The sequence below is a fragment of the Cannabis sativa genome, chromosome 1, assembly GCF_029168945.1.
Source record: "Cannabis sativa cultivar Pink pepper isolate KNU-18-1 chromosome 1, ASM2916894v1, whole genome shotgun sequence".
NCBI classification, from domain to species: Eukaryota; Viridiplantae; Streptophyta; class Magnoliopsida; order Rosales; family Cannabaceae; genus Cannabis; species Cannabis sativa.
The window spans coordinates 24,490,221-24,514,486 of record NC_083601.1 but is presented as its reverse complement, the minus strand read 5'-3'; the positions used below and the strand labels follow the sequence as shown (position 1 = coordinate 24,514,486).

The 24,266-nt window shown below is 31.9% G+C and overlaps 4 protein-coding genes across 5 annotated transcripts; 3 read left to right on the top strand and 1 right to left on the bottom strand.

Moving 5' to 3' along the window:
• Positions 1–3,201: 3,201 nt before the first annotated feature.
• LOC115705435 (CBL-interacting serine/threonine-protein kinase 9) lies at positions 3,202–8,769 on the top strand. Its single transcript, XM_030632771.2, has 15 exons — positions 3,202–3,666; positions 4,537–4,599; positions 4,727–4,798; positions 4,973–5,080; positions 5,239–5,319; positions 5,745–5,798; positions 5,962–6,087; positions 6,188–6,277; positions 6,401–6,523; positions 6,777–6,884; positions 7,045–7,161; positions 7,435–7,491; positions 7,782–7,856; positions 8,088–8,158; positions 8,291–8,769. The coding sequence occupies exons 1-15, from the start codon at positions 3,484–3,486 to the stop codon at positions 8,292–8,294; spliced, it is 1,332 nt and encodes a 443-aa protein (XP_030488631.2). The 5' UTR covers positions 3,202–3,483; the 3' UTR covers positions 8,295–8,769.
• A 6,209-nt stretch (positions 8,770–14,978) lies between these two features.
• LOC115704173 (uncharacterized) lies at positions 14,979–19,761 on the top strand. Of its 2 annotated transcripts, XR_009685047.1 has the most exons (3): positions 14,979–17,730; positions 17,838–18,176; positions 18,256–19,761. XR_009685047.1 is itself a non-coding variant. In XM_061106276.1 (2 exons), exons 1-2 carry the CDS (start codon positions 16,987–16,989, stop codon positions 18,120–18,122), a joined length of 1,029 nt encoding a protein of 342 aa, XP_060962259.1. In that variant the 5' UTR covers positions 14,979–16,986; the 3' UTR covers positions 18,123–19,761. The 2 variants fall into 2 exon arrangements, 1 of the variants encoding a protein (XP_060962259.1); XM_061106276.1 differs by having other exon boundaries at positions 17,838–19,761.
• Positions 19,762–20,046: 285 nt separating this feature from the next.
• LOC115708210 (uncharacterized) lies at positions 20,047–20,809 on the top strand. The gene is made up of 2 exons (XM_030636422.2): positions 20,047–20,369; positions 20,471–20,809. Exons 1-2 carry the CDS (start codon positions 20,074–20,076, stop codon positions 20,664–20,666), a joined length of 492 nt encoding a protein of 163 aa, XP_030492282.1. The 5' UTR covers positions 20,047–20,073; the 3' UTR covers positions 20,667–20,809.
• Positions 20,810–21,164: 355 nt separating this feature from the next.
• LOC133033384 (uncharacterized) lies at positions 21,165–23,083 on the bottom strand. The gene is made up of 4 exons (XM_061108117.1): positions 22,720–23,083; positions 22,054–22,603; positions 21,681–21,900; positions 21,165–21,587 (listed from the first exon to the last, which is right to left on the bottom strand). Exons 1-4 carry the CDS (start codon positions 23,081–23,083, stop codon positions 21,165–21,167), a joined length of 1,557 nt encoding a protein of 518 aa, XP_060964100.1.
• Positions 23,084–24,266: the final 1,183 nt, after the last annotated feature.

Below are 24,266 nucleotides of genomic sequence, written 5' to 3'. Positions count from 1 at the left end.
TAATTTTAAAATTAATATTCTTAATATCAGAAATTAAATGCTACTTGTTTCAAAAAAAAAAAAAATCAATTCTCATAACAATTTTTACATGATATGGCACTTCAATTCGATAATCATTTTTCATATATTGCACTAGTTCACTTAACTATGGTAATTTAGTATTGTATCTCTCTTATTTTTTTTTTAAACAAGTAGCATTTAGTTTTTAATATTAAAAATATTAAATTTTAAAATAAATTAAATAAATGTAATGCATTTGGGCTCTTCACGTATTCATATTTATGAGTTAGAGGAAGTGGTAGTAAGACAATCGTAACATTAGGTATTTTTGCCGCAAAAAATAAACATTAAATATTGAAGTGTATAAAATTTAAAATATTAGGTATTTATGCCACAATTTATCATGTAAATAAATATATATTATATGCAATTTCTAGTATATTGGCTGAAAGGCTTGCGGTTTCATATGTTTTGGTCAACATATTATTCTTGTGGTTTTGTTACTCTTTAAATATATTTATCTCAATTGTGAATAGTTACTTTTCTTTATGGACAAATTCTTATATATCAATAGATGCAACTCTATTGTGAATGATTGTCTAAGAAGATGCAAATGTTACATTTATGTTAAAATTAACACTTTTTGCTAAAAATAAACACAAAATTCTGTTAAAACTCAACAAAAACGGTTAAGACATAACATTAAGTATTAAATAAACATTTATATAATAAGTAAGATATATGAATCCTTTCACTTTTAGTGTAATTTTTTTTGTATTGTCTTAGATGTGATTGCACTTACTTTAACTAAATATTTTCTTTTGGCTTCTAATAATCCTGTTTGGTGGTCTGATTATCATTTGTGTATCAAAAACATTATTATAGTTGATGTAATTTGATTAATGAAGTTTTCTTAGTCATCGACCCTTAAGAGTGCTCATCTAATTTAATTTGTACTATTTTTCTTATGGTGTACTTGATCTGCACTAAGTGCGGATTTCATATTTTGGATTTAATCCAATTTGCACAATAGCTCAAATCTAATCCAATTCAATCCGCAAAAGTACTAATTTGATCGGTTATTTTAAATTGATTACTTTTCAATAAAATAAAACAAATTATTGTTGTTTTATGTCTCCAACAATAAATTAAAATAAATAAAATATAACAAACAATAAATTCAAAGGAATAAAAAAAATATAAGTACGTAAAAAGAAATGTTCAATTTTATTTTAAATTGTATGTAAAAAAAATAATACGTAAGAATAGAATATACATTTGATAAATTAAGTTTTAAAATATATTTGTATTATATGAATTAGATTTTTAAATTATTATTTTTTTACATTAAAATGTTAATTGTATAAATAATTTTTCAAAATTTATATAACTATGTGTGGATTGAATTAGAATTTATATATGTCAATTAACATCTAATCCGTATAATGCAGATTTTTAATTTTTCAATCTTATGTAATCCGCACAAGTGTAAATATTTACACTTTTCAAATTACATTAAATTATATGGATTAGAGTGTGTTGCCCTTAATTTTGTCCAAAATACGTGGACCAATGCGACCGCGACACGTGGATTTGAGGAATATGGTTTTGAGATAATTTGGCTAAGTCTTGTTAAATCAAGGAGATCAGCAAGAAACATACCTCCCGAAGAGGGCATAAGGGGTCCACGTACTCCCAGAGGGCAAAGCTATAGCAAAGCACCTCCGGGAGGTATCAAACCCCATCTGAACAGTCACCTCGCATTTAATGCTGCATGGGAGAAGGCGTATTGGAATTGCCATAAGTATTAAGTCTGACAGCGTAACTCCCGTTCTACAGCTATTATGATTAATAAGTCTAGTGACGGCTACTTTATGAGGAATCACATCATTCAAGAAGGGATAATGGATTACATCCACCTAACCCTTAAAATACTTAGGGTATAGACCATGTATTTCCTATGTTACACCTGTTGGGAATGTGTGCCCCTACTGAAAAATATAGAAAGACACGTAGCTCGGTTTTAGAGATCACCCCACAAAAATACTATAAATACCCCCCAAATAGATTAAGGCTAGGGGTCGAGAATTCTGGGTTTTATAAAAACAAAAGAGAGAAAAGGTACCAAGAACATTCTCTGTAATAAATACTCTCATAAATACTAAAGACTCGTGGACTAAGGCTCATTAATGTCCCAACCACGTAAAAATCTCGTGCATTAAACTTCTTACAACTTTCTTACATATTATTAAATTGGTTGGCGAAAATCTCGGTCAACAGAGTGCAAATTGGATTAACAATTTTATAAATATCCCTATTTACATGGAGGTGGAGTTTTACTAAAGCTATTTTTCTATTATTAAAATATTCATAAATATGACAATTAAAAGATATATATGATAATAAAATTTTGAGATAAAATTGTGTAATTTTTATCCAATTTATATATATATATACATAATTATATATATAACTAAATTTTACTGATTTGAAGGATACTTTAATGAGATTTGTCATTGAAATAACTACCATCTTCAACTATATAAAAAATAATTTTTATAGTAGAAAATTCTCTAAAATGTAATACTTTTTTTTTTTTTTTGTTAAACTAATAGTATTTTAATACTATTATTTTATAAAATTAATTTATATTTAACAAATTTAAATTATAAATTAAATAGTATTAAAATAATTAAATACTTACTATAGTAAAAAATAAAATTAGAGTAATAATAATAAAAATAACTTTCAATTTTAATTTTTTAATTATTTTAATTTAAAATAATTAGAAAATATATAATTAGAGATGCTCTAATATGAAAAATATTTTAATCTTTTTATTCGGTTTTCACATGCATACACAGTAAGGTAGCAACCTTTGAAAAACAATCACATTAACATTTGGAAACTAATTACTTTCGTTTCAGTCCAGAAATAAGTTTAAATCACATTGGAAATTATTACTTTGGAAATGATATGCATAGTGCATCCTCATTTTAAATATTTTAAATGAGTAAAATAAAAAATTGTTGGTATTAATAATAATAGAGTGAGTGTAGTCTGTACGAGGGGAGGGAGTGTAAAATATGATTAGGCTGAGAAGAGTGAAAGAGGGGTGTTTTGGGTAATTAAAGAGGCACTGCGTAGGGCACGTGAAATTTCGCATTATATGAGATGAGAATAGAGAATTAGGGATAGAGATGGCTTTTGTGGGGCCCACATCCGTATCCGCATCCTTCTCTGGGCCCCACACGCTCTGTACACTGAATTCTGAATAATCATCAAATAAAATACCATCTCCCAATCCAATCTTCCTCTCTCTCTCTCTCTCTCTATTTTCCTCTCTTCTTTCATATATCTATCCATATCACACAATATAGCACAATCAACACAATACCACAACTTTGATCCATCGACTCCCTTTTTATCTATCTCTATATATTTATCTAAATATATATTTGGTTGGTTGGTCCTCAGGATATAATGTCTGGAAACAAAACGAGAGCCGCTACACGCACCCGCGTGGGGAAGTACGAGCTGGGAAGAACTCTCGGCGAGGGCAGCTTTGGCAAGGTCAAGTTCGCCAAGAACCTCGATAATGGAGATTTCGTCGCCATTAAAATCCTCGACCGCGAACAAATCCTTCGACACAAAATGGTCGAACAGGTTCGTTCTTTTTCTTTATCAAATTATCACTCAGAAAACTCAATTATTTATTGATTTAAGTTTTTTCTGTTATTCAACACAAATTATTTGTTTCATTGTAGCAAAATAATTATTGTAGAACCCACTCATCAAAAAAAAGAAAAATCATTTATGATGTGAGACGTTAGGGATTATTTGCATCTGACATACGATTAGATTCCACATGGCTTTTTAATCTGTTTCTGTAGTTCAGAATATACTGTTTTCATGGGTTTCAGTAATTTCTCTCTCTCTTCTTTTTTGTGCATGTTCTAACGTTGTTACTTTTATATATATTTCTTTTATAATATTTTACAAGCGTTAAAACAGAAATGCTGTTACATTATTCTTTACATAGGACTGCACGGGTTAAACGTAGGTTCTATAACTATTCAAACCTTTTTATTCAGAAAAATATATATATATATATATATATTCAAAACTTTTTATTATATTATAAGATTAAATGCATCACATTATTACGGATTACACACCAAAATATGATGTGTATTCATATCAATCATTCATTTGTTTTTTAAAAGCGGGACCCGATCATTTTGAATTGTATGCATGCAAATAATGGTGTATATTATATGTTATATATATTGTGTGGTCTGCGTTTGTTATTATATTTATCTATTTATTAAAATATTAATAAGGGAATAAATGAACATAGCTTTTTCTCTCTAAAGTCAATCTAGTTATATATATGCTAATGTCAACCAGAAATGACAAATTTGCTGGCGTTTTTTGTGGTTTAATTAATAATCAATAACTAATAATATTACTCACTTATTCGAATCTAATTTAAAATGGATATAATTTTTAACAAAATTAAGATTATTGTCACAGATTAAGAGAGAGATATCAACAATGAAGTTGATCAAACACCCAAATGTCTTAAAACTTTTCGAGGTAAAGAAACATTAATTCTTACTTCCTTCACACCTTTTATTTCAACTATTTTGTAAACAATGTTGAATTAATTTGTAATGCCACCTCTGTCATCTGTTCTTACATTATACATTAATTAATACATCAGGTTATGGCAAGCAAAACCAAAATTTACATTGTTCTTGAGTTTGTGGATGGTGGTGAGCTCTTCGACAAAATAGTAAGATTTTTTTTCTTTATTCTTTTTTGGGGTTGAGTTTTACATTCTTGGCTTAGTGTGGAATGTGGTTAGATTGTATTAGTTTGTTTTAACTGGGCACATGATTATGAACTCACTAGTACTTATCCCTTGCTTAATTACTTAACTCTTATCTGACTCTACTCTATGATATAGGCCAAACATGGGAGACTTAAAGAGGAGGAAGCTAGAACTTATTTCCAACAGCTAATAAATGCTGTCGATTATTGTCACAGCAGAGGGGTTTTTCATAGAGATCTAAAGGTTAAATACACTACTTTTTTACTGTTTTTTATCAAATCTGATCAATTTTTATATGAGTAAAATCTTATGCTTGTTCAATATTTTTATTGACTTTTCAACTATCTATATGATAAGGTACATTGTTAACATGGTATACAATAATGCATGATCTTTTGCAGCCTGAAAATCTTCTTTTAGATTCCTACGGTTTCCTTAAAGTTTCAGATTTTGGTCTCAGCGCAATTTCGCAACAAGTACAGGTGAGTAGTAGAGCATACAGTTTCCACTTCTTTTGGAGCTAGATAATAAATATTATTGGTGGGGTTGGGAGAGGTGGAGTAAGAAATTAGGATAAGATCGATATTGTCATAGAAAAATACATGTTTAATTTTTAGGAGAAGTATATACTAATTATTGAAATGGTTAATTTATTAAGCTAGTTCAGATGATCAGTAAGCAAAGAGTCTTGAAATATATATAAGAGAGTGTCCCACTACGTACTTAGAATAGATGCATGTCGGATTATTAACTCACTTATAAGACAACAATTATTTACTTTATTAATTGTCAATTAATTTTGTGTGTAACCTTTTCAAGCACATCTTAAGGCTTATTTTATTTTATGGCCATTATATATGGCTAGATATTGATCATATTGTTTATCCAAATTAATTCTTGTTTACAGGGAGATGGGCTGCTTCATACTGCCTGTGGAACCCCAAACTATGTTGCTCCTGAGGTATCTTGGACAAGTATTTTAATTTAAAGACATGGATTAATTTTACAGCTTATATATGTACATTGTATTATATTGAATTTTGTTATATATAATGTAATACGGTGTGTGAAATACATCCATATATTGCATATACTCATGTATAGTATTTTTATAATTATGACAGGTTCTCACTAGTAAAGGTTATGATGGCACATCGTCTGATGTTTGGTCTTGTGGGGTTATTCTCTTTGTCCTCATGGCTGGTTACCTGCCTTTTGATGAGCCAAATCTCATGGCTTTGTACAAAAAAGTAACTATACTCAATTTATATAAAGATGATGGCATATGTGATCACTTACGTACATGACACACAAGCACACACTAATGTATTCTTACTATATCCAAATCAGATTTGCAAGGCTGAATTTGGATGTCCACCGTGGTTTTCATCTGGTGCAAAGAAACTGATTAAGCGTATTCTTGATCCGAATCCTCTTACAGTGAGTTCATATACAAAACCCTGCTCACTTCTAATTACATCATGAAGTTTATATTCTAAGCATTTTTTTTAATTGGTTGCTTTTCGCTAATTCATACTATTCTTTCTTTCTTTTATTGGGCAGAGAATAACAATTTCTGAAATCTTACAAGATGAATGGTTCAAAAAGGGGTACCAGTCAGCACGTTTTGAAAAGGAAGAGGATGTAAATCTTGATGATGTCGATGCTGCTTTCAATGACTCGAAGGTGAAATTTTTTGGTCATATATATGTCATTCTCTTTTGTTAGTTTCGTCTCTCATATATTTATCTAAGATAACAAGGCATTGCATTTGCATGTGATTTTTCTAACCTTCTTTTTTTATTTCCATCTTGAGACAACACACTATTTATGCATATATATATTTAACAATAAATTCAGGCATGCAGCTGAATGAATGAGAAAACAAAGTACGTACCTACATAAACTACTTAATCATATATACTTGTTGATATTGCAGGAAGGATTGATAACAGAAAAGAAAGAGAAACCTGTTTCAATGAATGCTTTTGAGCTTATATCTAGATCACAAAGTTTCAATCTTGAGAATCTATTTGAGAAGCAGTCTGTAAGTATCATATGATTCCCTGGTTTTCTTCAATATAATTCGACTATGTATTGTAGAATATGCAACTTCCCATTTTAGTTCTTCTACTTGTTTTGCTGCTAACTATTTTTTTTTTCTTTTTTCTTTTCTACAATTTTGATTTGATGATTTTGTGATATAGGGTCTTGTGAAGAGAGAAACCCGTTTCACATCTCAGAAGCCTGCAAATGAAATCATGGATAAAATTGAGGAAGCAGCAAAGCCTTTGGGCTTTAATATTCGCAAGCAGAACTACAAGGTACGTACGTAGTCTAATTAATATTGTTATATATGCTCCTCTCTTGTTCTATTTATTTATTTTCCAGTTGTAATTGACGGATGTTTTTGGACAACACAAATATTTAAGCTCAAAGAAGACACATAATTATTAATTATGGTTCAACTAAATTGCTTACATCCATGTTAAAGGATAAAATTGTGATTTTAACTTTTTTTCGTTTTTACCAAGCTCATTATTTTCATAATTTTACTTATTTATTTACCTTTTTATGCTCACTTCAATTTTTTACAGATGAAACTGCAAGGTGATAAAACTGGAAGAAAAGGGCATCTCTCTGTAGCCACTGAGGTATTTCATTATTAGTTAGGGAAGTGTATTGCATTTATTCTTTCCAATATACAAAAACTTTTGTGAGGACCAAAACTAGTATCAACTTCATTTTTATACATGACAACGAGGCAGACACACAAACTTGATACACGTTTATGTGGCAAATAATTTCACTACTCATACAGAAATTTATATCAAAATTGGGAAATAACAAAAAATTATTATATAAATTGTACAGAATTGTAAGAACAAAATTATTTATTTACACGCCACTGCGGTGTAATGAGTACTTTGTTTTCCAAATTCAGGTATTTGAGGTGGCACCCTCCTTGCACATGGTAGAGCTTCGAAAAACTGGTGGTGATACACTAGAGTTTCACAAGGCAAGTTGTTTCTCTTGTTTTGAGATTGTGTGTTGATTATTAAGCTCAACTTGACAGAAAGAAACAGAAGCCATATATAATAAATGCAAAAACTATACTACTTTTTTCTATAATTCCCAACCATACAAAAATGAAAGATCTAATATTGCCTCATTATTAAGTTGGCCAACTTGAGACTATATTAATTGATCTGGGCACCCCACACTCTTTTTTTCTTTCCATTTTTTACAGTTCTACAAGAGCTTCTCATCAGGTTTGAAAGATGTCATGTGGAAAACTGAAGAAAATTCAGAAGAAGTGAGGTAATCTCTCTCTCTCTCTCTCTCTCTCTCTCTCTCTCTCTCTCTCTCTCTCTATATATATATATATATATATATACAGAGAGAAAATTAAAAATAGTATGGTTAAGAGTTCTGACTTGTGGGTGGGTGCAGGTGATAGGAGGAAGTGCCCCTTTGGGTTCATTGCTTCATTGATTGCTCTGATAGTATCCCAATGCGCATTTCGAATAAATGCACGCCCAACTCAATCCTACAACATTGTAATATATTGAATGGTCAATCAGTCCAAGACATGGGAAGATCGAGAAAAGTCAAGAGTGGAGTTAGTTACTAGTTAGACCGCAGTAGCTTCATATCATGAATGAAGCCCTGAAAATAATTGATAGGCTGTGGCTCTATTCTATGACTACTATCCCCTCAAAAAACCAAAATGGACTTTATTAATTCAATTATGTTATCTCTCTAAACAATATGACTTGTCAAGTTCAAATGATCATTACAGGGATTTCTCTATCTGGAGCTTAATTGTGATAGAAGAATATTCATTCTCTTTTTATCATATTGTTCCCTGGTGCTCTGTTTTAAAAAGACTATTGAAATTTCGGTCATTAAACTAATATTTGCCAACCAAATTATTGGCTGTGTCTCTTAGGGCAAATCCAATGCAAGCTACCTTCTACTTACTTTGGTGGATCTCATTTTTCATTTTTTAATTATAATACTTTTAAACTAACCAATCAAAATAGAAAAGAAAAACAAAAATAGCTAGCATCGCTGCTACTGTCCAATAGCTCTCAAATGTTTATATTTGAAAAGTCAAATTTTTTTTTGACAATAGGTCTTATTTTTCTGAGAGCCACATCCAATAGCAACTCCATTAGAGATGTTGCACTTGCTTCTCTTATGTTACACTTATTTTAGTATTATTAACTAAGGGTGGACATTCGGACTAATCCAATATTTTTTTTCTCATCCGTTCCAATTCAATTAATAATTAAATAAAATATCACCCTTTTTATTTAAATTTATTACTCCATAAACATATAAATGTAATATAACCAAATATTTCAAATAATTAAAACAATATTTCTAAGTAAATAGAACAAAACATCATGAAAATGAATACATAAAACAACTAAGTGTTACAAATTTAAAAAGAAAAAAAATTCTAATAAAAATATAATTAATATATATTATGTTTTTCAATATTTTTTATAATATATATAATTGGATTAGATTGATTTTTAATTAGATTTTGAGATTGATATTCAATAACCGATCTAATCCAATTAGAATATAATTTTTAACATCTAATTCAATCTCATTGTAATTGGATATCTAATTTTTTTATAATTGGATTAAATTAAATCGATTTAATTGGATTAGATTGGATGTTACCCACCCCTAATCTATTAACCACTCAACAAAATTAAAGGATTCATTTCACCTTGAGGAATGCTACGCATCTTTCATAAATAATCATGAAATTGTATCTTCAATAATATGATAATACTTATATTTAAAAATATTCACTCAAAAAGTTAAAACATAAATTTATAAAATAATAATTATAATATTTCATATTTTAATTAAATTACGGGAAACATATATTTTTAGGTTTGTTTGGTATGTCATATTACACCGTATTGTATTGTATTGTATTGTATTGTATTGTATTGTATTGTATTGTACTATATTGAATTGTATTTCATTTTATATTTTTATGTAAAACTATATGTGGTATTGACTTTTATGAGTACCTAAATATATAATATTTTAGTATAAATTAAAGGTGTACATAGTATTACATAAAAATATGATATATAATTCAATTTAATATAAAACAATACAATACAATATGATCTAATACAACGTACCAAACAAACACTTTAAGTCTTAGATGCAACTTAAAGTAGCTCAATTGAAGTTACAAACACAAATCAACATAATTATGTCATCACATATATGCTCTATTTAATGCCTCATCGCAAGGTCCAAAAAATTTATAGCTTATAATAGATTATGTCATATCGTTGCCTAAGAATGCTCTCTTCCAAGATGTGTCACTTGGGTTGATGACTTTAATGGCCTCCTCTATTTGATATTATTGTTCGCGTTTTTAACTAAAGACAAGTGTCACCGCTAGTTTAGGCCTAAAGTGAAGCTAGGTTAAGATTAGGATGATTTTGGAGAATATTCCTATTCTATGTGGACTCCATGTCCAAATGCTTTAATTGTCTGGATGTAGTTGTCCAAGTAGTTTATCACACCTCCTTCAAGGCATTGATCTGGATCTAGGTTAAAGTGTTTTGGATGAAAAATTTCTTACAGAGGCGGCAACAAACGTCTGACACAATGTATAACGACATCTCCCCTTTACACATTTGTCAATCTTTCTATGAAAAGAAGAATAAATGTGGGATCATGGTTTTATTACTCTAACATTCTCCTTCCCACAAAGCCAGGCATGTAACAATTAAATGTCTTTGTCAGTTTGAAAGCAAGTATGTTCTTGATCTGCCACATGCATCTTATTATATTTGTTTCCGAATTATGCATCCATGAAACTTAAAAGTTCATATCCTGGCATGGCGTCAACCATTTGATCTATTAGAGGAAGTGGAAAGCAGTATTTTGGACAGGATTTGTTCAAGTCAGTGAATTCAATACACATTCTTTAGGTACCATTAGGCTTTAGAACAAGTACTAGATTGGCAAGCCAGAATGGGTATTGAGCTTCCTAAAGGAAATTAATTTATCGACTTCCACCTTTACTACTTTCACTCATACTAAATCTAGTGGTCTTCTTTTTTGACGGGTTGGATCTGATTTTGAATCTATATTCAGAGCATGACAGATTTCATGAGGACTGATTCCAGTCATGTCAGAATGGCTCCATGCCAATACGTCACTATTTTTCTTAACGACTTATATAATTTTCTCTCCAATTGCCGGATGTAGATTTTTCCCTACCAAAATGACTTTAATAGGATCTTCATTGTCGATGCATATTTCTTCTACCTCCTCAATTGGTTCGAGATTCTCTCTACTCCCACTTTAGGGTCTAATTCAACTTCTTCCCGAACCACCCTAGTGCTGGTTGAATGAGTATTCTGAGAGCATCATGATTCTCTTCTCGGACCGTAAGTACAATTTTTGGCTGAGATATTGTAACATTTTCTTACACTTTTCTGATCACCCCTTATCATTCTAATGCTCTTGTTTTCACTTAGGAACTTCATACATAGACGGTGGATGGAAGTCACAACTTCAATATCAACTGGAATCAGTCGCCCTAGGGTAATGTTGTAGGTAGTGGAGCAATCCACTACTACAAAGGTAAAATATTTAAAGGTTGTGACTATGTTACTTCCAAAAGTTTCCCCATTCATTGTAACTAGAAGTTAAACTTTTCCAATGGAAGTAGGGTGTCACCATTAAAGCCTTCGAGTTGAACTAGAGAAGACATCAGATTAGTTTTTACTGAATCGATAGCTTGAAAAGAAATTCTGAAGAGATTGTTGACAGAACTTCCGTTATCTACAAGAATTCTGGATACTCTCTTATTTTCAATTTAAGCTTCAATTGCCAACGAGTCATTGTGTGGAAAATACATATGCTTAGCATCATCTTCTGTAAAAGTGATCAAAAGGTTCATCATCCGTGGACGTTCAGCAGGTATTTGTACGAGATTATACTTTTCTTCTTGTTCAAGCTCATTTTAATACCTCTTCTGGGCATTTTGGGTTTTTTCGTCGATATGTGGGCCTCCAAATATTGTTACCACGTGGCCATCTAGTGTTGGTGGAGCAACTTTAGGTGGATACGAATTTCTTGGTCCACGTGCAGCAACAGGTCTTGCCACTAGCATTTTGTACCCCTTGATTGGCCTGTATAGGGGGAGCTAGTATTAGGAGCTTACAAAAAACCTACTCTCTAGGAAGGATTTACAGCTCTGGGTCGTCCAGGAAAAAAATCTATTTGTGTTCTACCCCTTGTCTGGGATAGATAATGGGTATCCGAACCTAGCTGGATAACTTACCATTCCAGACCAAGCCTTCAATTTTGTCCTTTAGATAGTCGCACACTCATTTGTAGTGTGCCCAATATCACCATGGTATTCGCACATTTTACTCGGGTCCCTTTTATATTTTCCACCTTTGAACATCGGCAGTGGCTTTCTATAGTAGACAATGTTACAAGGAGCTTTGTAAACACTCTCACAAGTATTGACTAGGCTTGTATACTTGGAGTATCTTGATTCTTGACTCTTCCCCTTCTTTGAGGTATCACTTCTACTTAGAGCTTTAGAACTTCTCTTATTTTTGGAATGACTTACGTTTGATTCTAAAACTTATATTTGTCAGTTCATTTTTTCAGGAGCAGCACTATATCTGGTCTGTGTCACTTCAAAGCCGAAAAGACTTATTTGTACAGCTGGTTGTCTAGAAACAATAGGTTCATACACTATTAGAGTTGTGAATGTGCTTGCCGAAGGAACAATAGTTAGAGCAAACAACTGCGAGGCTTAAGTTGTTGTAAAACTAGTAGATGGTGTTGGAAGTACTCCATAGGCTTCATCATAAGCCTCTTCCAAGTTAATGAATCCTTGTGCTCTAGACAAGAAGTCGGACAAGGAATCAACACTTTTTCGTTGTTATTCTCCCCATAAGAATGATCCAATAAATAACCCTGAGGTTAAGGCCACCATCTTCATATCATCATTAACATTTTTTGGCCACAACATTCATCATTTTCTTTATATACTTCTTGAGAATTTTTTTTGGTTGTTGCTTAATGTTAGTTAGGGAACTGATTTCAATATCGAAGTCCTTCGCAACTATAAATTGTTTTTGAACATTACCTGTAGATCTTTCCAATTATGAACAGATCTAGAAAATAATCTTTTCCGCCAATCTTTTACAAAAATTGACAAAGTCAATGAGAAACAGAGGCACTTTGCATCATCACTTGCCTTGCCACTTGCATCATTTAGGTGTATTTGGATAGATGGGCTTTGGGGTCTATCCTACTTTCATACAAATCTATTTGTGGCATTCTGAAATGTTTCAGAAACCGTGCTTCTATTATCCTTATCACACATGGTTCTATATTCTCCTTTTTTGAATCAGGTACAATTCAATTTTGCTTCCGAGAAATTTATTTTGTGAGCTTTGAAAACTTTTCAATTTTTTATTCTAAATGCCATGGTTTCATCTTGAGATTCTCATCTATAAATTCGATCATTCATATGGTTTCTCAAATCATATCTACAAGGTCTCACTTTCTCGCTTCTAGCTTCTGCTCTTTTAGCATTTAATCATGCCCAAATTAAGATCATTTGTTGAAAGACGTCCACTTCCATCATCTGATACTAAATGAATCTATCCACATCATCACTCCAGCTAGTAGAACTCTCAGGATGATTTTTATCTTTTTTGGCGGTGGGATTTCGTGCCTGAGCATGAGACTTTTTCTTACGCGCAGTTCTGACTCTAGAATCAGTCTAGTGACCTTGCCCTGAAGTATTGGTTTCTTTCTTTTTCTTAATAGGTTAGCTGGCGGGATTTTTGCTCTTTTGATGATCATTGGGAGTAGCTTTCTTAGAAGTCTCTACTATTTTTCCCTTCTCTTAATCCTAAGGAGGATTATGGGTGTCAGGATTTTTAGGATTCGTTTTCTTAGTATTGTTATCTTGAGGAGCAACATTATCAAGTATATTCTCGTCAAGATTATGATTTCGTCCTCTAAATATTACTTTCAGCATCGCAAATTTCTTCAGCATTAAACAAGAAAATTCTTCTTGTGCCACCAAGTTCTGTTTTGTTGCTTCTTATTTTTTGGTCACCACAATGACCTCAGGATTTGGCTCATTGTGCTCACTTCCCTTATTGATGTAGTTGTCTTTCGGATCTATAGGATCAAGATCCTCAGTTTCATATCTTCTTCTTCTCCTTCATCAAAAATATCATTGTGAAGATCTTGCTTATCGTGTTGTGCTAATGAAGCCCAAATTTGATTCGGGTGAGTACCAAAATTAGTGTGCAATTATTGATGGTATCACAACTTTCTTTAACTCTCAATGAAAGTACCAAAATATTAACTGAGATTTTTGGAAATCAATAATTTAAATATATGAGCCAATAAAATATAATTCAGATAAAATAAAATAAGAACACTCAATGTTTTTACGTGGTTGGGGCGTTAACTAGCCTTAGTCCACGAGTCAATGTTATTAAGAGAGACTAGAAAAACTTAAGGGATTACAATAAGATATGAGCACTCTATTTTCGCATGAGTAAATGAGCCAATAATTTTTAACTCTTTGCATGTAAGGTTTGTGTGGTATTTATAAATTATAGAGGTCATATTAGTTACCATTTTTCCTCTAATGAAAAGTTTTACAAATATAATATTAACTTTAAGCTTATCTAGCAAAGCCCGACCCATGGGATGCTAACGTGGAGGCTATACCATGATGCTAGTTGTCAAAACCGTGTCCTATCTTCGTGGAAAATTAATGACACTTTAATTGCTTGATTGCAAATTACCTTATTTTCTTATTTAGTGAGATATGATCTTCCATCCTAGATTATAGAAAGGTAATTCATGATCTTGTGTGATCTGGTAATGGATATTATATTGGGCTTCTAGTTACACGCTGAAGGCTTTGTCCGGTTATAGAATACTATGTCTTTTGAATACTGATCATGCTGAATGAGATCTCGCCTGAACGAGTTGTTCCATGTTCATCCGAAAGACCAATGGTTTATGGATCCAATCCAATGACGTTGTCTGTGTCTATTATTGGATCTTGAATATATAAACTGTATTTAAAAAAAAACAGTTATAAATAATAGATATATATAATATATGGTTATCTAATTTTTTATTAATTATTATTAATTGTAATTACTATTTATTTTTCATAATCTCTAAATTTGTGACTCACTTACTTATGTAAATAGGTGATCACCTTATTAAAATAAATCACTCAGAATACTCTCTCATTCGATGAGTCTCATCTGCTCTCTTATAACAATTCAGCAATTCAAAATTCATAGACATATAATTAATATAGAGATTTTTACACCTCATGTCAAAATTGACATCTTTTTTACATTTTTATCAATACACGGTTTTTTAAACTTTTTTAACTTTTATATTTTTCAATTTTACTTTTCAAAAAGTTTCATAATTACAAAATTACCTTTTCCCTTCTTCCTTACACACGTACACGCACGCCACCTCATAACTCCTTTTTTATTTTTTTTTTTGAATTTTTCATTTCTCTGATTCTTCCACTCTTCAAACCGTAGCTTCCCACGATCACCATTCTCAAGCCCTAACCCATTTCTTCTTCCCACGATCACCTTCTCCAAGCCCTCACCCACGTTTTCCTCAACCTACATTGTCATCCTCCACTATTTTTTTTCTATATAAATGGCAACCACTAGAAGTGGTTCGAAATCACCATCTCTGGCGAAGAAACTTTCTAAAAAATCGAAGAAGCCTCCAACTGTTACTTCCAAAGTCGAAGCTAAGATGGGGTTAAAAAAAATTGCTAAAAATTTAGTGGGTGATGTTCCAGAGACATCGGGCACTAAGAAAAGAGCCCTTCCAGTTAAGGCCGATGCTCCTAAGACTAAGAGAGCAAAAATTTCCAAGTCTGCACGCGATGTAAGTTTCTCTTTGTTGTTTTTAAATTTTTCTTTAGTTTTTTTCTGGTTGTTTTATTTGTGGTGTTACATTTGATGATTTAAAGTTTTTCCCATTTTTTGTTCTAGGTTTCCTCAGATTCTGATTTTGAGGATGAAGTGCATGCTGAGGACCAAAAGCCTAAAGTTAAATCGAAGGTAATTTAAAATTGCTTGGTTTCATTTTATTGTGTTAATTTTTACATGAGCTTTTTAGGTCACTGATTTAGGTGTTTATTAGGATATTTTTATGTTTTTTTGTTGTTCTTTATGTATTTCTGTCATGTATTGTGGTTGATGTTGTTTTGTTGTTTTTATTCAGTTGTTGTTTGGTTGTTGAAAAATTGGCCAGTTCAATTCGTATTGTGTTACAGTTTTGAATTGCTTCTCCCCATTGGTTGTTTATATGTTTATTGTGAATTTGTTTTCGGTTGTTTTACACACTATTAGTATTTAGAAGCATTTTACTAATTTCAATTGCAACAAAATCTTTCAGTGTTGTTTATTCTTTAGTTTTGTATATGTTTATTGTGAGTTTTTTCTCGGTTGTTTGTCACACTACTATTATCGACTACCATTTTCGAAATTTCATAACAACGAGCTTGTACAGTGTTGTTAATATTTTAGTTGTTTTTTCTGTTTATTGTTAGTATTTGTTTTTTTTTTTTTAAGTTGTGACAGTGTTGTTACTGTATTTTTTGAAAGTTGTTTATCTCTTACATTTATCATACTGTAAGGGTTTCATAAACGTTGTTTTTAGGTTTTTTATTGGTTGTATTTTGGTTACTACATTTTTATATCTTCATTGTTCTTGTATCTAAGATTTGATGCTTATGTTTTACTTTGTATTTCTTTTTTTTTTTTTTTTTGCAGGTCCATGCTAGGACCTCAGAGAAGGTTGAAGGATTTGACTTACCAAAGAAAAATCCCCCTAAGGTGTTCTTTTTTTTAATAAAAAATTATTTTTATTATTTGTTTTCTGTTTTTGTTTTTGTTTTTTTGTTTTTGTCCTGATTTATTTTGTTTCAATTGATACAGGAATGGGATTATATTTATGACCAGAAGAATCTGTTCATTGCGAAAGCCTTTTCGACTGCTACTTTCCAGGTGATAGAGAACATTAAGTCTTGTCTTTCAGATGTACAGCTTGAAATGTTTTCCAAAACCTGTTTTGGACATTTCCTTAACCTTCCTGATTTTAAAGTTCAACCCCAAGTGTTTCATGGGTTGTTGCTCCGGGAGGTTCAGCAACCTAATGATGCTGAGTTGTGGGTAATGATACGCGGTGTTAGGCTTAGGTTTAGCATTGAGGAGTTTGCTTTGATTACTGGGTTAGACTGTGAAGGTGACTGTAGTGTTTTAGATTTTAAGCAAGACGTTAATAGTCTTTGTGAAAAATATTGGCCAACTTCGTCCTCTATCACTAAGGAATCTGTTAGGGAATGTTTTACCACCAAGAGGTGGGGTGATTCTGATGAGGATGCTGTGAAGTTGGCAGTTTTGTATTTTGTGGAGTGGTTCTTGCTTAGTGGCACTAAGCATAAAAATGTACCTAAGTCTATTTTAGATGTTGTAGATAGTGGGAGGTACAATGAATTTGCTTGGGGCCGGAGTTCTTTTGAATTGACTATTTCCTCATTGAAGGGTAAGCTTGACAGTTGGGTTAAGGGTGTTAGGAAGGCAAGGAGTTCGGGAAAGAGGCCGAGTGTTTTTTACACTTTGATTGGTTGTCCTCATGTTCTTCAAATTTGGTTCTACGAGTGTTGTAAGTACATGAAAGGTAAGTACTGCCAAAAGGAAAACTCTCGTATTCCAAGGATCACTCAGTGGACATGCAATAGTCAGCCTACTTTCAAAGTTTTGAAGACTACTATTTTTGATGTTTCCAAAGATAAGGTATATCTGTTTGTTGTAATTTGGTTTTTCAGTAGTTGTTTTTATGTTATTTTTCATTATTAATAATCTTCATAATTGAAATTTTCATTTTGTTGTTTTTTGATCAGCTGCAACTTTCAAATATGAGGCCCACGGCTGGTGAGTTCAAAGCTTTGAAACTGAGCAGTTTCAAGTTTGACACTGACTACAACTCTTACAAGAGTCTTCCTGTTCCCGAAGAGCCAACTGTTGCTCAGAGTGACATTTCTGTCAAGCTTGATGCTTTTTCTGAGAAATTTGATGGGTTGGAGGTGAAGATCGATTTGTTGCATACTTCCCAACAGAAGATTTCATCTGATTTGGTTGAGTTGAAAGAGTTTGTGTCTGCACAGTTTGTTTCTTTTGGTGCTTAGATGGCTTCAATGCAGACACAGTTTTCTACTGTTTTTGCCGATTCCTATGCCAAGGTATGTTAGTTATTCAATAGTTGTTTTTCGGTTTTTTTTAAGTTGTTTTATACTAATTTAAATTGTAATTTCAATATAGGACAAAGGCAGTGACTCTTCCAATGATGATGGTGGAAGTGGTGATGAAGCAGATTTTGATTTAGATGAATCTGAAGAAACTGATGACAATGAAGAAGAGAATGTTATGGGTGATGAAGAAGGTGAGGGTAGTGAAGGTGAAGAGAAGGATGGTCAAGCTGATGAAGATTCTGACTCAAAAGAAAAAAATGATAAGGGCAGTGATGATGAATGCACTGATAGTGAGGAGAAGGTAGATAAGTAGACAATGTAACTAGGTTTTAGTTACTTTGTGTGGTTTATTTTGTTGTAAGTCCGTTTTAGGTAGTGGTTTTGTAATTCTATGTTCTTGTTATGTCTCTTGTTATGTTTTATTTTTAAAAAAAAAAATTTGCAACTATTTTTCAGACTATTTATTTGTATTTATTATGTTATTTATATGGCTGTGTTTATAGATTATGTTGTTCGCAATTTATTGTTGGTCTTCTTATTTTACTTGTTGTTTTTATTTTGTTTTTAAGTTGTTATGTAGTTTTTTTTTAGTTGTTGAAGTCTTTCACAAAAAAATAACTTCACTTTTTTTCCATTCTCTTTTTCCTTTATTTTCTGTATCAAGAATTTCGTTGATTTCAATGACGGGCCTACTCAAATAGATGTTGAGGCTACTGTTCAGTCCGGTGTAAAAGCAGTTGAGATTATGGTAATGTTGCTTTTGTGTTGTTTTTTGGTTGTGTAAAGGTTGTTATTTTTTAACCATGCTCTAATTACTTTTTAATACCATATATAAACAGATGTCTTCAGATGGAATTGGTGGTGATTCTTTTAAACAGATTTCAGTTTCTGAAAATGTTGAGGTTACGGATCGTCGTCTTGTTTGTTTTGAGGTATATTTTTTTTTTGGTTGTTTTTTAGTTTTTTCATACTTTTTGTGTTTAACACTGTCTTTTTTCTTTCATTTTTATGGAAAAAATATATTAGATGGGTGCAACAGGTCTCAATGTTGATTCTAACATTGAACTTGAAGATGACCCAATTCCCGTTGAAGAAACTCCTCTTGTTGACAAGAGGAAATCTAAGAAACCCATAGCGCTGACGTCTCCGTTTATGGAGTATGACTCTTCCATTTCTAGTTCTAAAGATGGTTCTGGTTATGGAGTTGTTAAGTATGTGGCTGGGTTGTGTCCCCTCGATGATAAGATTGGTGAAGATGTAGAACATAAAGACGAGAATGATTTTGACTTGTGGCTTGGTGAAGGACGCCGATCGAAGAAAGATCCGTAAGTGTTTATTTTCAGCATTTTTGTTGTGTTTTTGTATTTTTTGTTTTTTACTTTACTATTTATGTTTCAATTTTTTTTTTTTTTATGTTAGGCATGACAAGGACAAGGTTTACTTGAAGAGTAAGGATAAGATTGTTCCCCCTTTTCGTTTTGGCGTGGAAGATGTTGCAACCAAGATGTGGTTCCACAAGCTTGCATATCCTGGCCAATGTTTAACTAATTCTGTAAGTTAATTTATTTTTTCTTTTGATTTTTTCAAAAATTTCAGTCTATAGTTTTCTTCATGTTGTTTGTTGGTTGTTTTTTAGTTGTTGAAATATAATTCATTTTCTGATTTTCGAACATTTCTCATTTTTTATTGTTTAGCATCTGGACATCATTTTTTACTATCTACGTAAAAAAGGAAAGTATGCAAAGGAGCCAAAGGTTAAGTTCACAACCACCGATTGCTTATTCTTCAAAACCATTCATGCTTTGTATGAAAAATTTATTGCACAGAAAAAAATCTTTCTTTGATAAGCGCTTGACATGCCATTGCTGATTATATCAGAGGTAGAAAAATGTTATGTGGTTCCCCTTGGCATTTGTGCGATCATGTTTTGTTTATCATCCATATGGAGACTGAATCACATTGGATTCTTGGTCGACTGAATATTGAGGAAAGACGTATGTACATGTACAACTCCTTGTCGACTGCTATGAAAGATAGTGCTGCTATCAAAGCTTGTCAGCCATTTGCGGTGTTGTTGCCCCACTTTTTTGCTTTGTTTGATGAGTTCAAAAAGGAAAACAAACCGGTTTGTTTAGACCCTTTCGAAGTTGTTAAGGTTGATGGTTTGCCTCAACAAACCTCGAAGTAAGTTGTTTTTATTTTTTATTTTCAAATGTTTTTTAAATTTTGTATGTTATTTTCCTTTTTTTAAGTTTTTCTGCTGTTGTTTTTTGGTTGTTTTGCAGTGACTGTGGTTGTTTCGTTGCATCGTTTGCCGAATACTTCATTGATATGAAACCGATTCCTCCCATATTTGATGTTGAGAAACACCGTGATAGGCTTGCTGTGTTGTTCTATAAGTATGCTCGCATGAAAGAAGTGGATTTTATTGATAGTGAAGATGAGGCTCCTCCAAAGGGTCCAAAGAAGAATTTGTCTTAGTTATCTATTGGTTGTTGTTGGAAATACTACTTTTTTTATTTAGCTTTTGTTTTTTCTATTACCAGATTATGTTCATAATCATAGACAAGTTGTTGTTTCTATAATGTTTTTTTCTTTATTGGAATTGGTTTTTTATTTGTTCATATTTTTGGATTTTTAATTTTTATATTTAGTTTAACTCATGACAGCATACTATTAACAACCTTATTACAACCATCTGACAAACAACTAAATTGCATTTTAATCACTTTATGTAGTTTTTTTTCCTTCTTATTAATTTCAACCTTCTTCCACTCATTTAATTATTTAACTATAATATTTGATGTTCTTTTGTATATTAATGATAATAATACCAATTCCCTATTATCAATATCTCTCCACATAAAAAATCACAATAAAAAAATATATGTAACAACCAATCGTAATATGCAGTATGTGTTTTCTAAATGTTTTAATATAGTTGTTTTTTGGTTGATGTGTAGTTGTTTCTACTTAAATCTATGTAATTCTTCTGCAGGTCTTTTTGTTATGTCCCTTTTGTCCACACTTGCCACACTTGTTTTGTTTCTTTGTTTCCCAAGCTGCTGCCATTCTTCTTTTCCTCGGCCTTCCAGACTTGATTCTTTCCTTTGGAGGTAACACTATGATGTCTTCAAAAAATTCTGGAAGTTCCCATTCTCTTACGTTTGCAACTGGGTATACTGTTTCTTCATATGTTTGCAGCCATGCTTTTGATGTGTAGTATTGTGCACAATAGTTGTATGTGTTTATGTTCAAGTCCTTCATGACGGCGACTGCATGGTTACATGGCATTTCATCTTTTTGAAATCTATTGCATGTGCACGTCTTCTCCTTCAAGTTTACTATTCTTATTCTGTCTTCATCTATCACCTCAAACAGGTTTTGGTTTGCTGGTTTCACCTGCATGTTTTAAACCAACTTTAAAACAACCAAAAAACTATGCAAAAACAACTGTTTTCATTTTACTTTATGCGAACGATAATCTCAACTTACTGTTAGTCGCAATGACTGTACATAGTTCCCTATGAGTTTTTTCTCAGATGATGGTGTCAGCCTTGTTGTGCATTTTTGTGCCTCCTTTCTATTATTGTATGTCCACTCTTGCATTTGTGCCCTCAAGCACTCCATTAATGTTGTGACTGGTGTTTCTCTTCTTGCTGCTAAATTTGCTGAGTTCAGTGCCTCAGCTATGTTTGATGTCATGGTAGAGTACCTATAATTTGGACAGTTTCTATCATAGTTCTACTTTTGAAAAAAAACTCAAACGCAACGCAAAAACAACGCAAATACAACGCTTTAAATATCTGAATATGTCATTAATTTTATCCTTTTTATTTGTTTTCACCTGTTGTTTTCTGAATGATACCTTGACCATTTTTCATGGCCAATTTTTTCCAGGTACGGTCTTATGCGCTTATCCAAGTTGTCTAGCTCCCTCATATGGAATTCAAACTCCATTTCTGTGTAAGCTTTTGCAGCTGCAAAGAATGGCACTCTGAAATGCTTTGCATTTTTTTTGAATTTTGTTTTGAGGTTCGACAAGAGGTGGAAGATGCAGTAGCCATGTGTTATTTCAGGGAACACTTTCCTAGTTGCTTTGATGATGCTTTCTTGTCTGTCTGATATTAGGCATTGACATTCTCGAACCCCGAATGCTTCTTTTATTTTTTTTAAGAACCACTCCCACGATTTATCGTTCTCAGAATCAACTATGCAGTATGCTAGTGGAAAAATTTTCGATTCTGCATCTTGTGTGTTGGCAGTGAGCAACGTGCCTCCATACGCGACCTTTAGGAATGTACCGTCTACCACGATGATTGGTTTGCAGTTTGGCCAACCTTTTATAGCAGCATTCAATGCAACAAATGCATATTTGAAACTGTCATCATCCTCTTTCTCTATGTCTATTAATGTTCCTGAATTTTAATCAAACAGGATTTTGTCAAACAACATGTACGCAACGAAATAACAACGCAAAAACAACTGTTTTTTCACAAATATTTTCAAAGTAAAATTTTTAAATTTTTTTTACCTGGATTTGTTTTCTGTAGCATGTACAGGTATCTTGGCAAGAGATTGTACGACTCTTTAGCATTTCCATGTAGCTGGGTTTGTGCTCGCTCTTTACTACGCCATGCTTTCATGTAATTCATCTTTATTCCGTATTTGTCTTTCATTTCTGTCTTTATGTCTGCAGGGCTGCACTTTATTTTCAGGTTCAAGAATTTTGGTTTTACAAAATCTGCTATCAACTTTGATGTAGCTTGTCGTTGATCTCCAAATCTTATTGTAACTGCACATGTGTGTTCTTCTTCGTAGCTCCTTATTATGAATGTTTCTGTGTTTCCATTTTTTGTAGCCTTTAAACTCCATTTGCAGTTTGTGTCCAAACACATGTTTAACGCCCAAATGTGACTTCCACTAGCGGTGGTTGTAGTATAGATCGGGCGGTCGATTCCACAGGAAGGTGATTATAGACAAAAGCGTTAGTAGAAAAATAAAAACAAAAGGTTAATAATAAGTGATAATAGTAACCAATGATTTTGTGATTTTTAATTTGATAATAAATATTAAAAGAGAGCAAATAGATGTGTAATCAATAGTAAAAGAGAGAAAGGCTTCAAGAATCATCCATATGCTTGTTTAGCTATTTTGTACCTTTGATTCACTAAGTTGACACAAATGATGTAACATTAAAGTTCATTATATTTTGAGTATACAAGTTCTTAAAAATAAAAGAAATAATTTAATCTTATGTAGAACCTAGAAATGACATTATACATCAAGCAATAATGCAATAAAAGATTAAATATAAAACTAAACATCAATATTATTTTTACTAAATAGTAACACATAGAAAGAGCATGACTAATCCTATATATTTTTAGTAAAAATAATGACAAAGAGATAGAGATGGAGATGGAGGTGATAGTGAAGGAAATGTACATTAATATTACTTTTATTAATTTTTAGACACATAGGGAGAGCATGACTAAACCTATATATCATTTAACAAAAAGTAAATAAAAATGAACATAAAAGATAGAAATGAGCAATACTACCATTACTATAATCACTAAATAAAAATATATAGAAAGAGCATGACTAAGTCTATATATATATTTGGTATAATAGCATAGATAGTATAGATGGAAGAAGAACATAAAAATAAAAGTGGAATATGAACTTGCATTACTCAAATAAACATTACAACAAAAAGTGAATCAAAGATACAAAATAACCTCACTTTGCATATGGAATCATCCCTAACCTTCCAAGGAAGATTAGGCCATTATGCTAATCATTCTCACAAAATTTCTAAAGAGAAAAGATGAGAAGAAAGGTTGAGAGAATTTTGCTATAGTTTTTCTACACTAAAAATTACACTCCAAAAATTACTAAAATGAGCTCCTATTTATAGAGCCATAAAAGGACTAAAAATAAATAAATAAAAATTTGGGATTATAAAATAAATATTAAGATTAAATTTGACATTTCAAATCAAAAATAAAATTAATATTATTTTTGTTATCATTGTGATTTTGACTTCTACTCTTTGGATGAAGGTTGAGTGTGGAA

Bases quoted from the DNA above. Each gene is read 5' to 3' on its own strand.
- LOC115705435 (XM_030632771.2), top strand. From the start codon at position 3,484: ATGTCTGGAAACAAAACGAGAGCCGCTACACGCACCCGCGTGGGGAAG. The intron at 5,799-5,961 runs GTATCTTGGACA...TAATTATGACAG, and splicing joins CAAACTATGTTGCTCCTGAG to GTTCTCACTAGTAAAGGTTA. The intron at 7,857-8,087 runs GCAAGTTGTTTC...CATTTTTTACAG, and splicing joins ATACACTAGAGTTTCACAAG to TTCTACAAGAGCTTCTCATC.
- LOC115704173 (XM_061106276.1), top strand. From the start codon at position 16,987: ATGTTTTCCAAAACCTGTTTTGGACATTTCCTTAACCTTCCTGATTTT. The intron at 17,731-17,837 runs GTATATCTGTTT...TTTTTTGATCAG, and splicing joins TTGATGTTTCCAAAGATAAG to CTGCAACTTTCAAATATGAG.
- LOC115708210 (XM_030636422.2), top strand. From the start codon at position 20,074: ATGTTATGTGGTTCCCCTTGGCATTTGTGCGATCATGTTTTGTTTATC. The intron at 20,370-20,470 runs GTAAGTTGTTTT...GTTGTTTTGCAG, and splicing joins TTGCCTCAACAAACCTCGAA to TGACTGTGGTTGTTTCGTTG.
- LOC133033384 (XM_061108117.1), bottom strand. From the start codon at position 23,083: ATGTGTTTGGACACAAACTGCAAATGGAGTTTAAAGGCTACAAAAAAT. The intron at 21,901-22,053 runs GTATCATTCAGA...TCCAAATTATAG, and splicing joins GGCCATGAAAAATGGTCAAG to GTACTCTACCATGACATCAA. The intron at 21,588-21,680 runs GTAAGTTGAGAT...TAAAACATGCAG, and splicing joins TACAGTCATTGCGACTAACA to GTGAAACCAGCAAACCAAAA.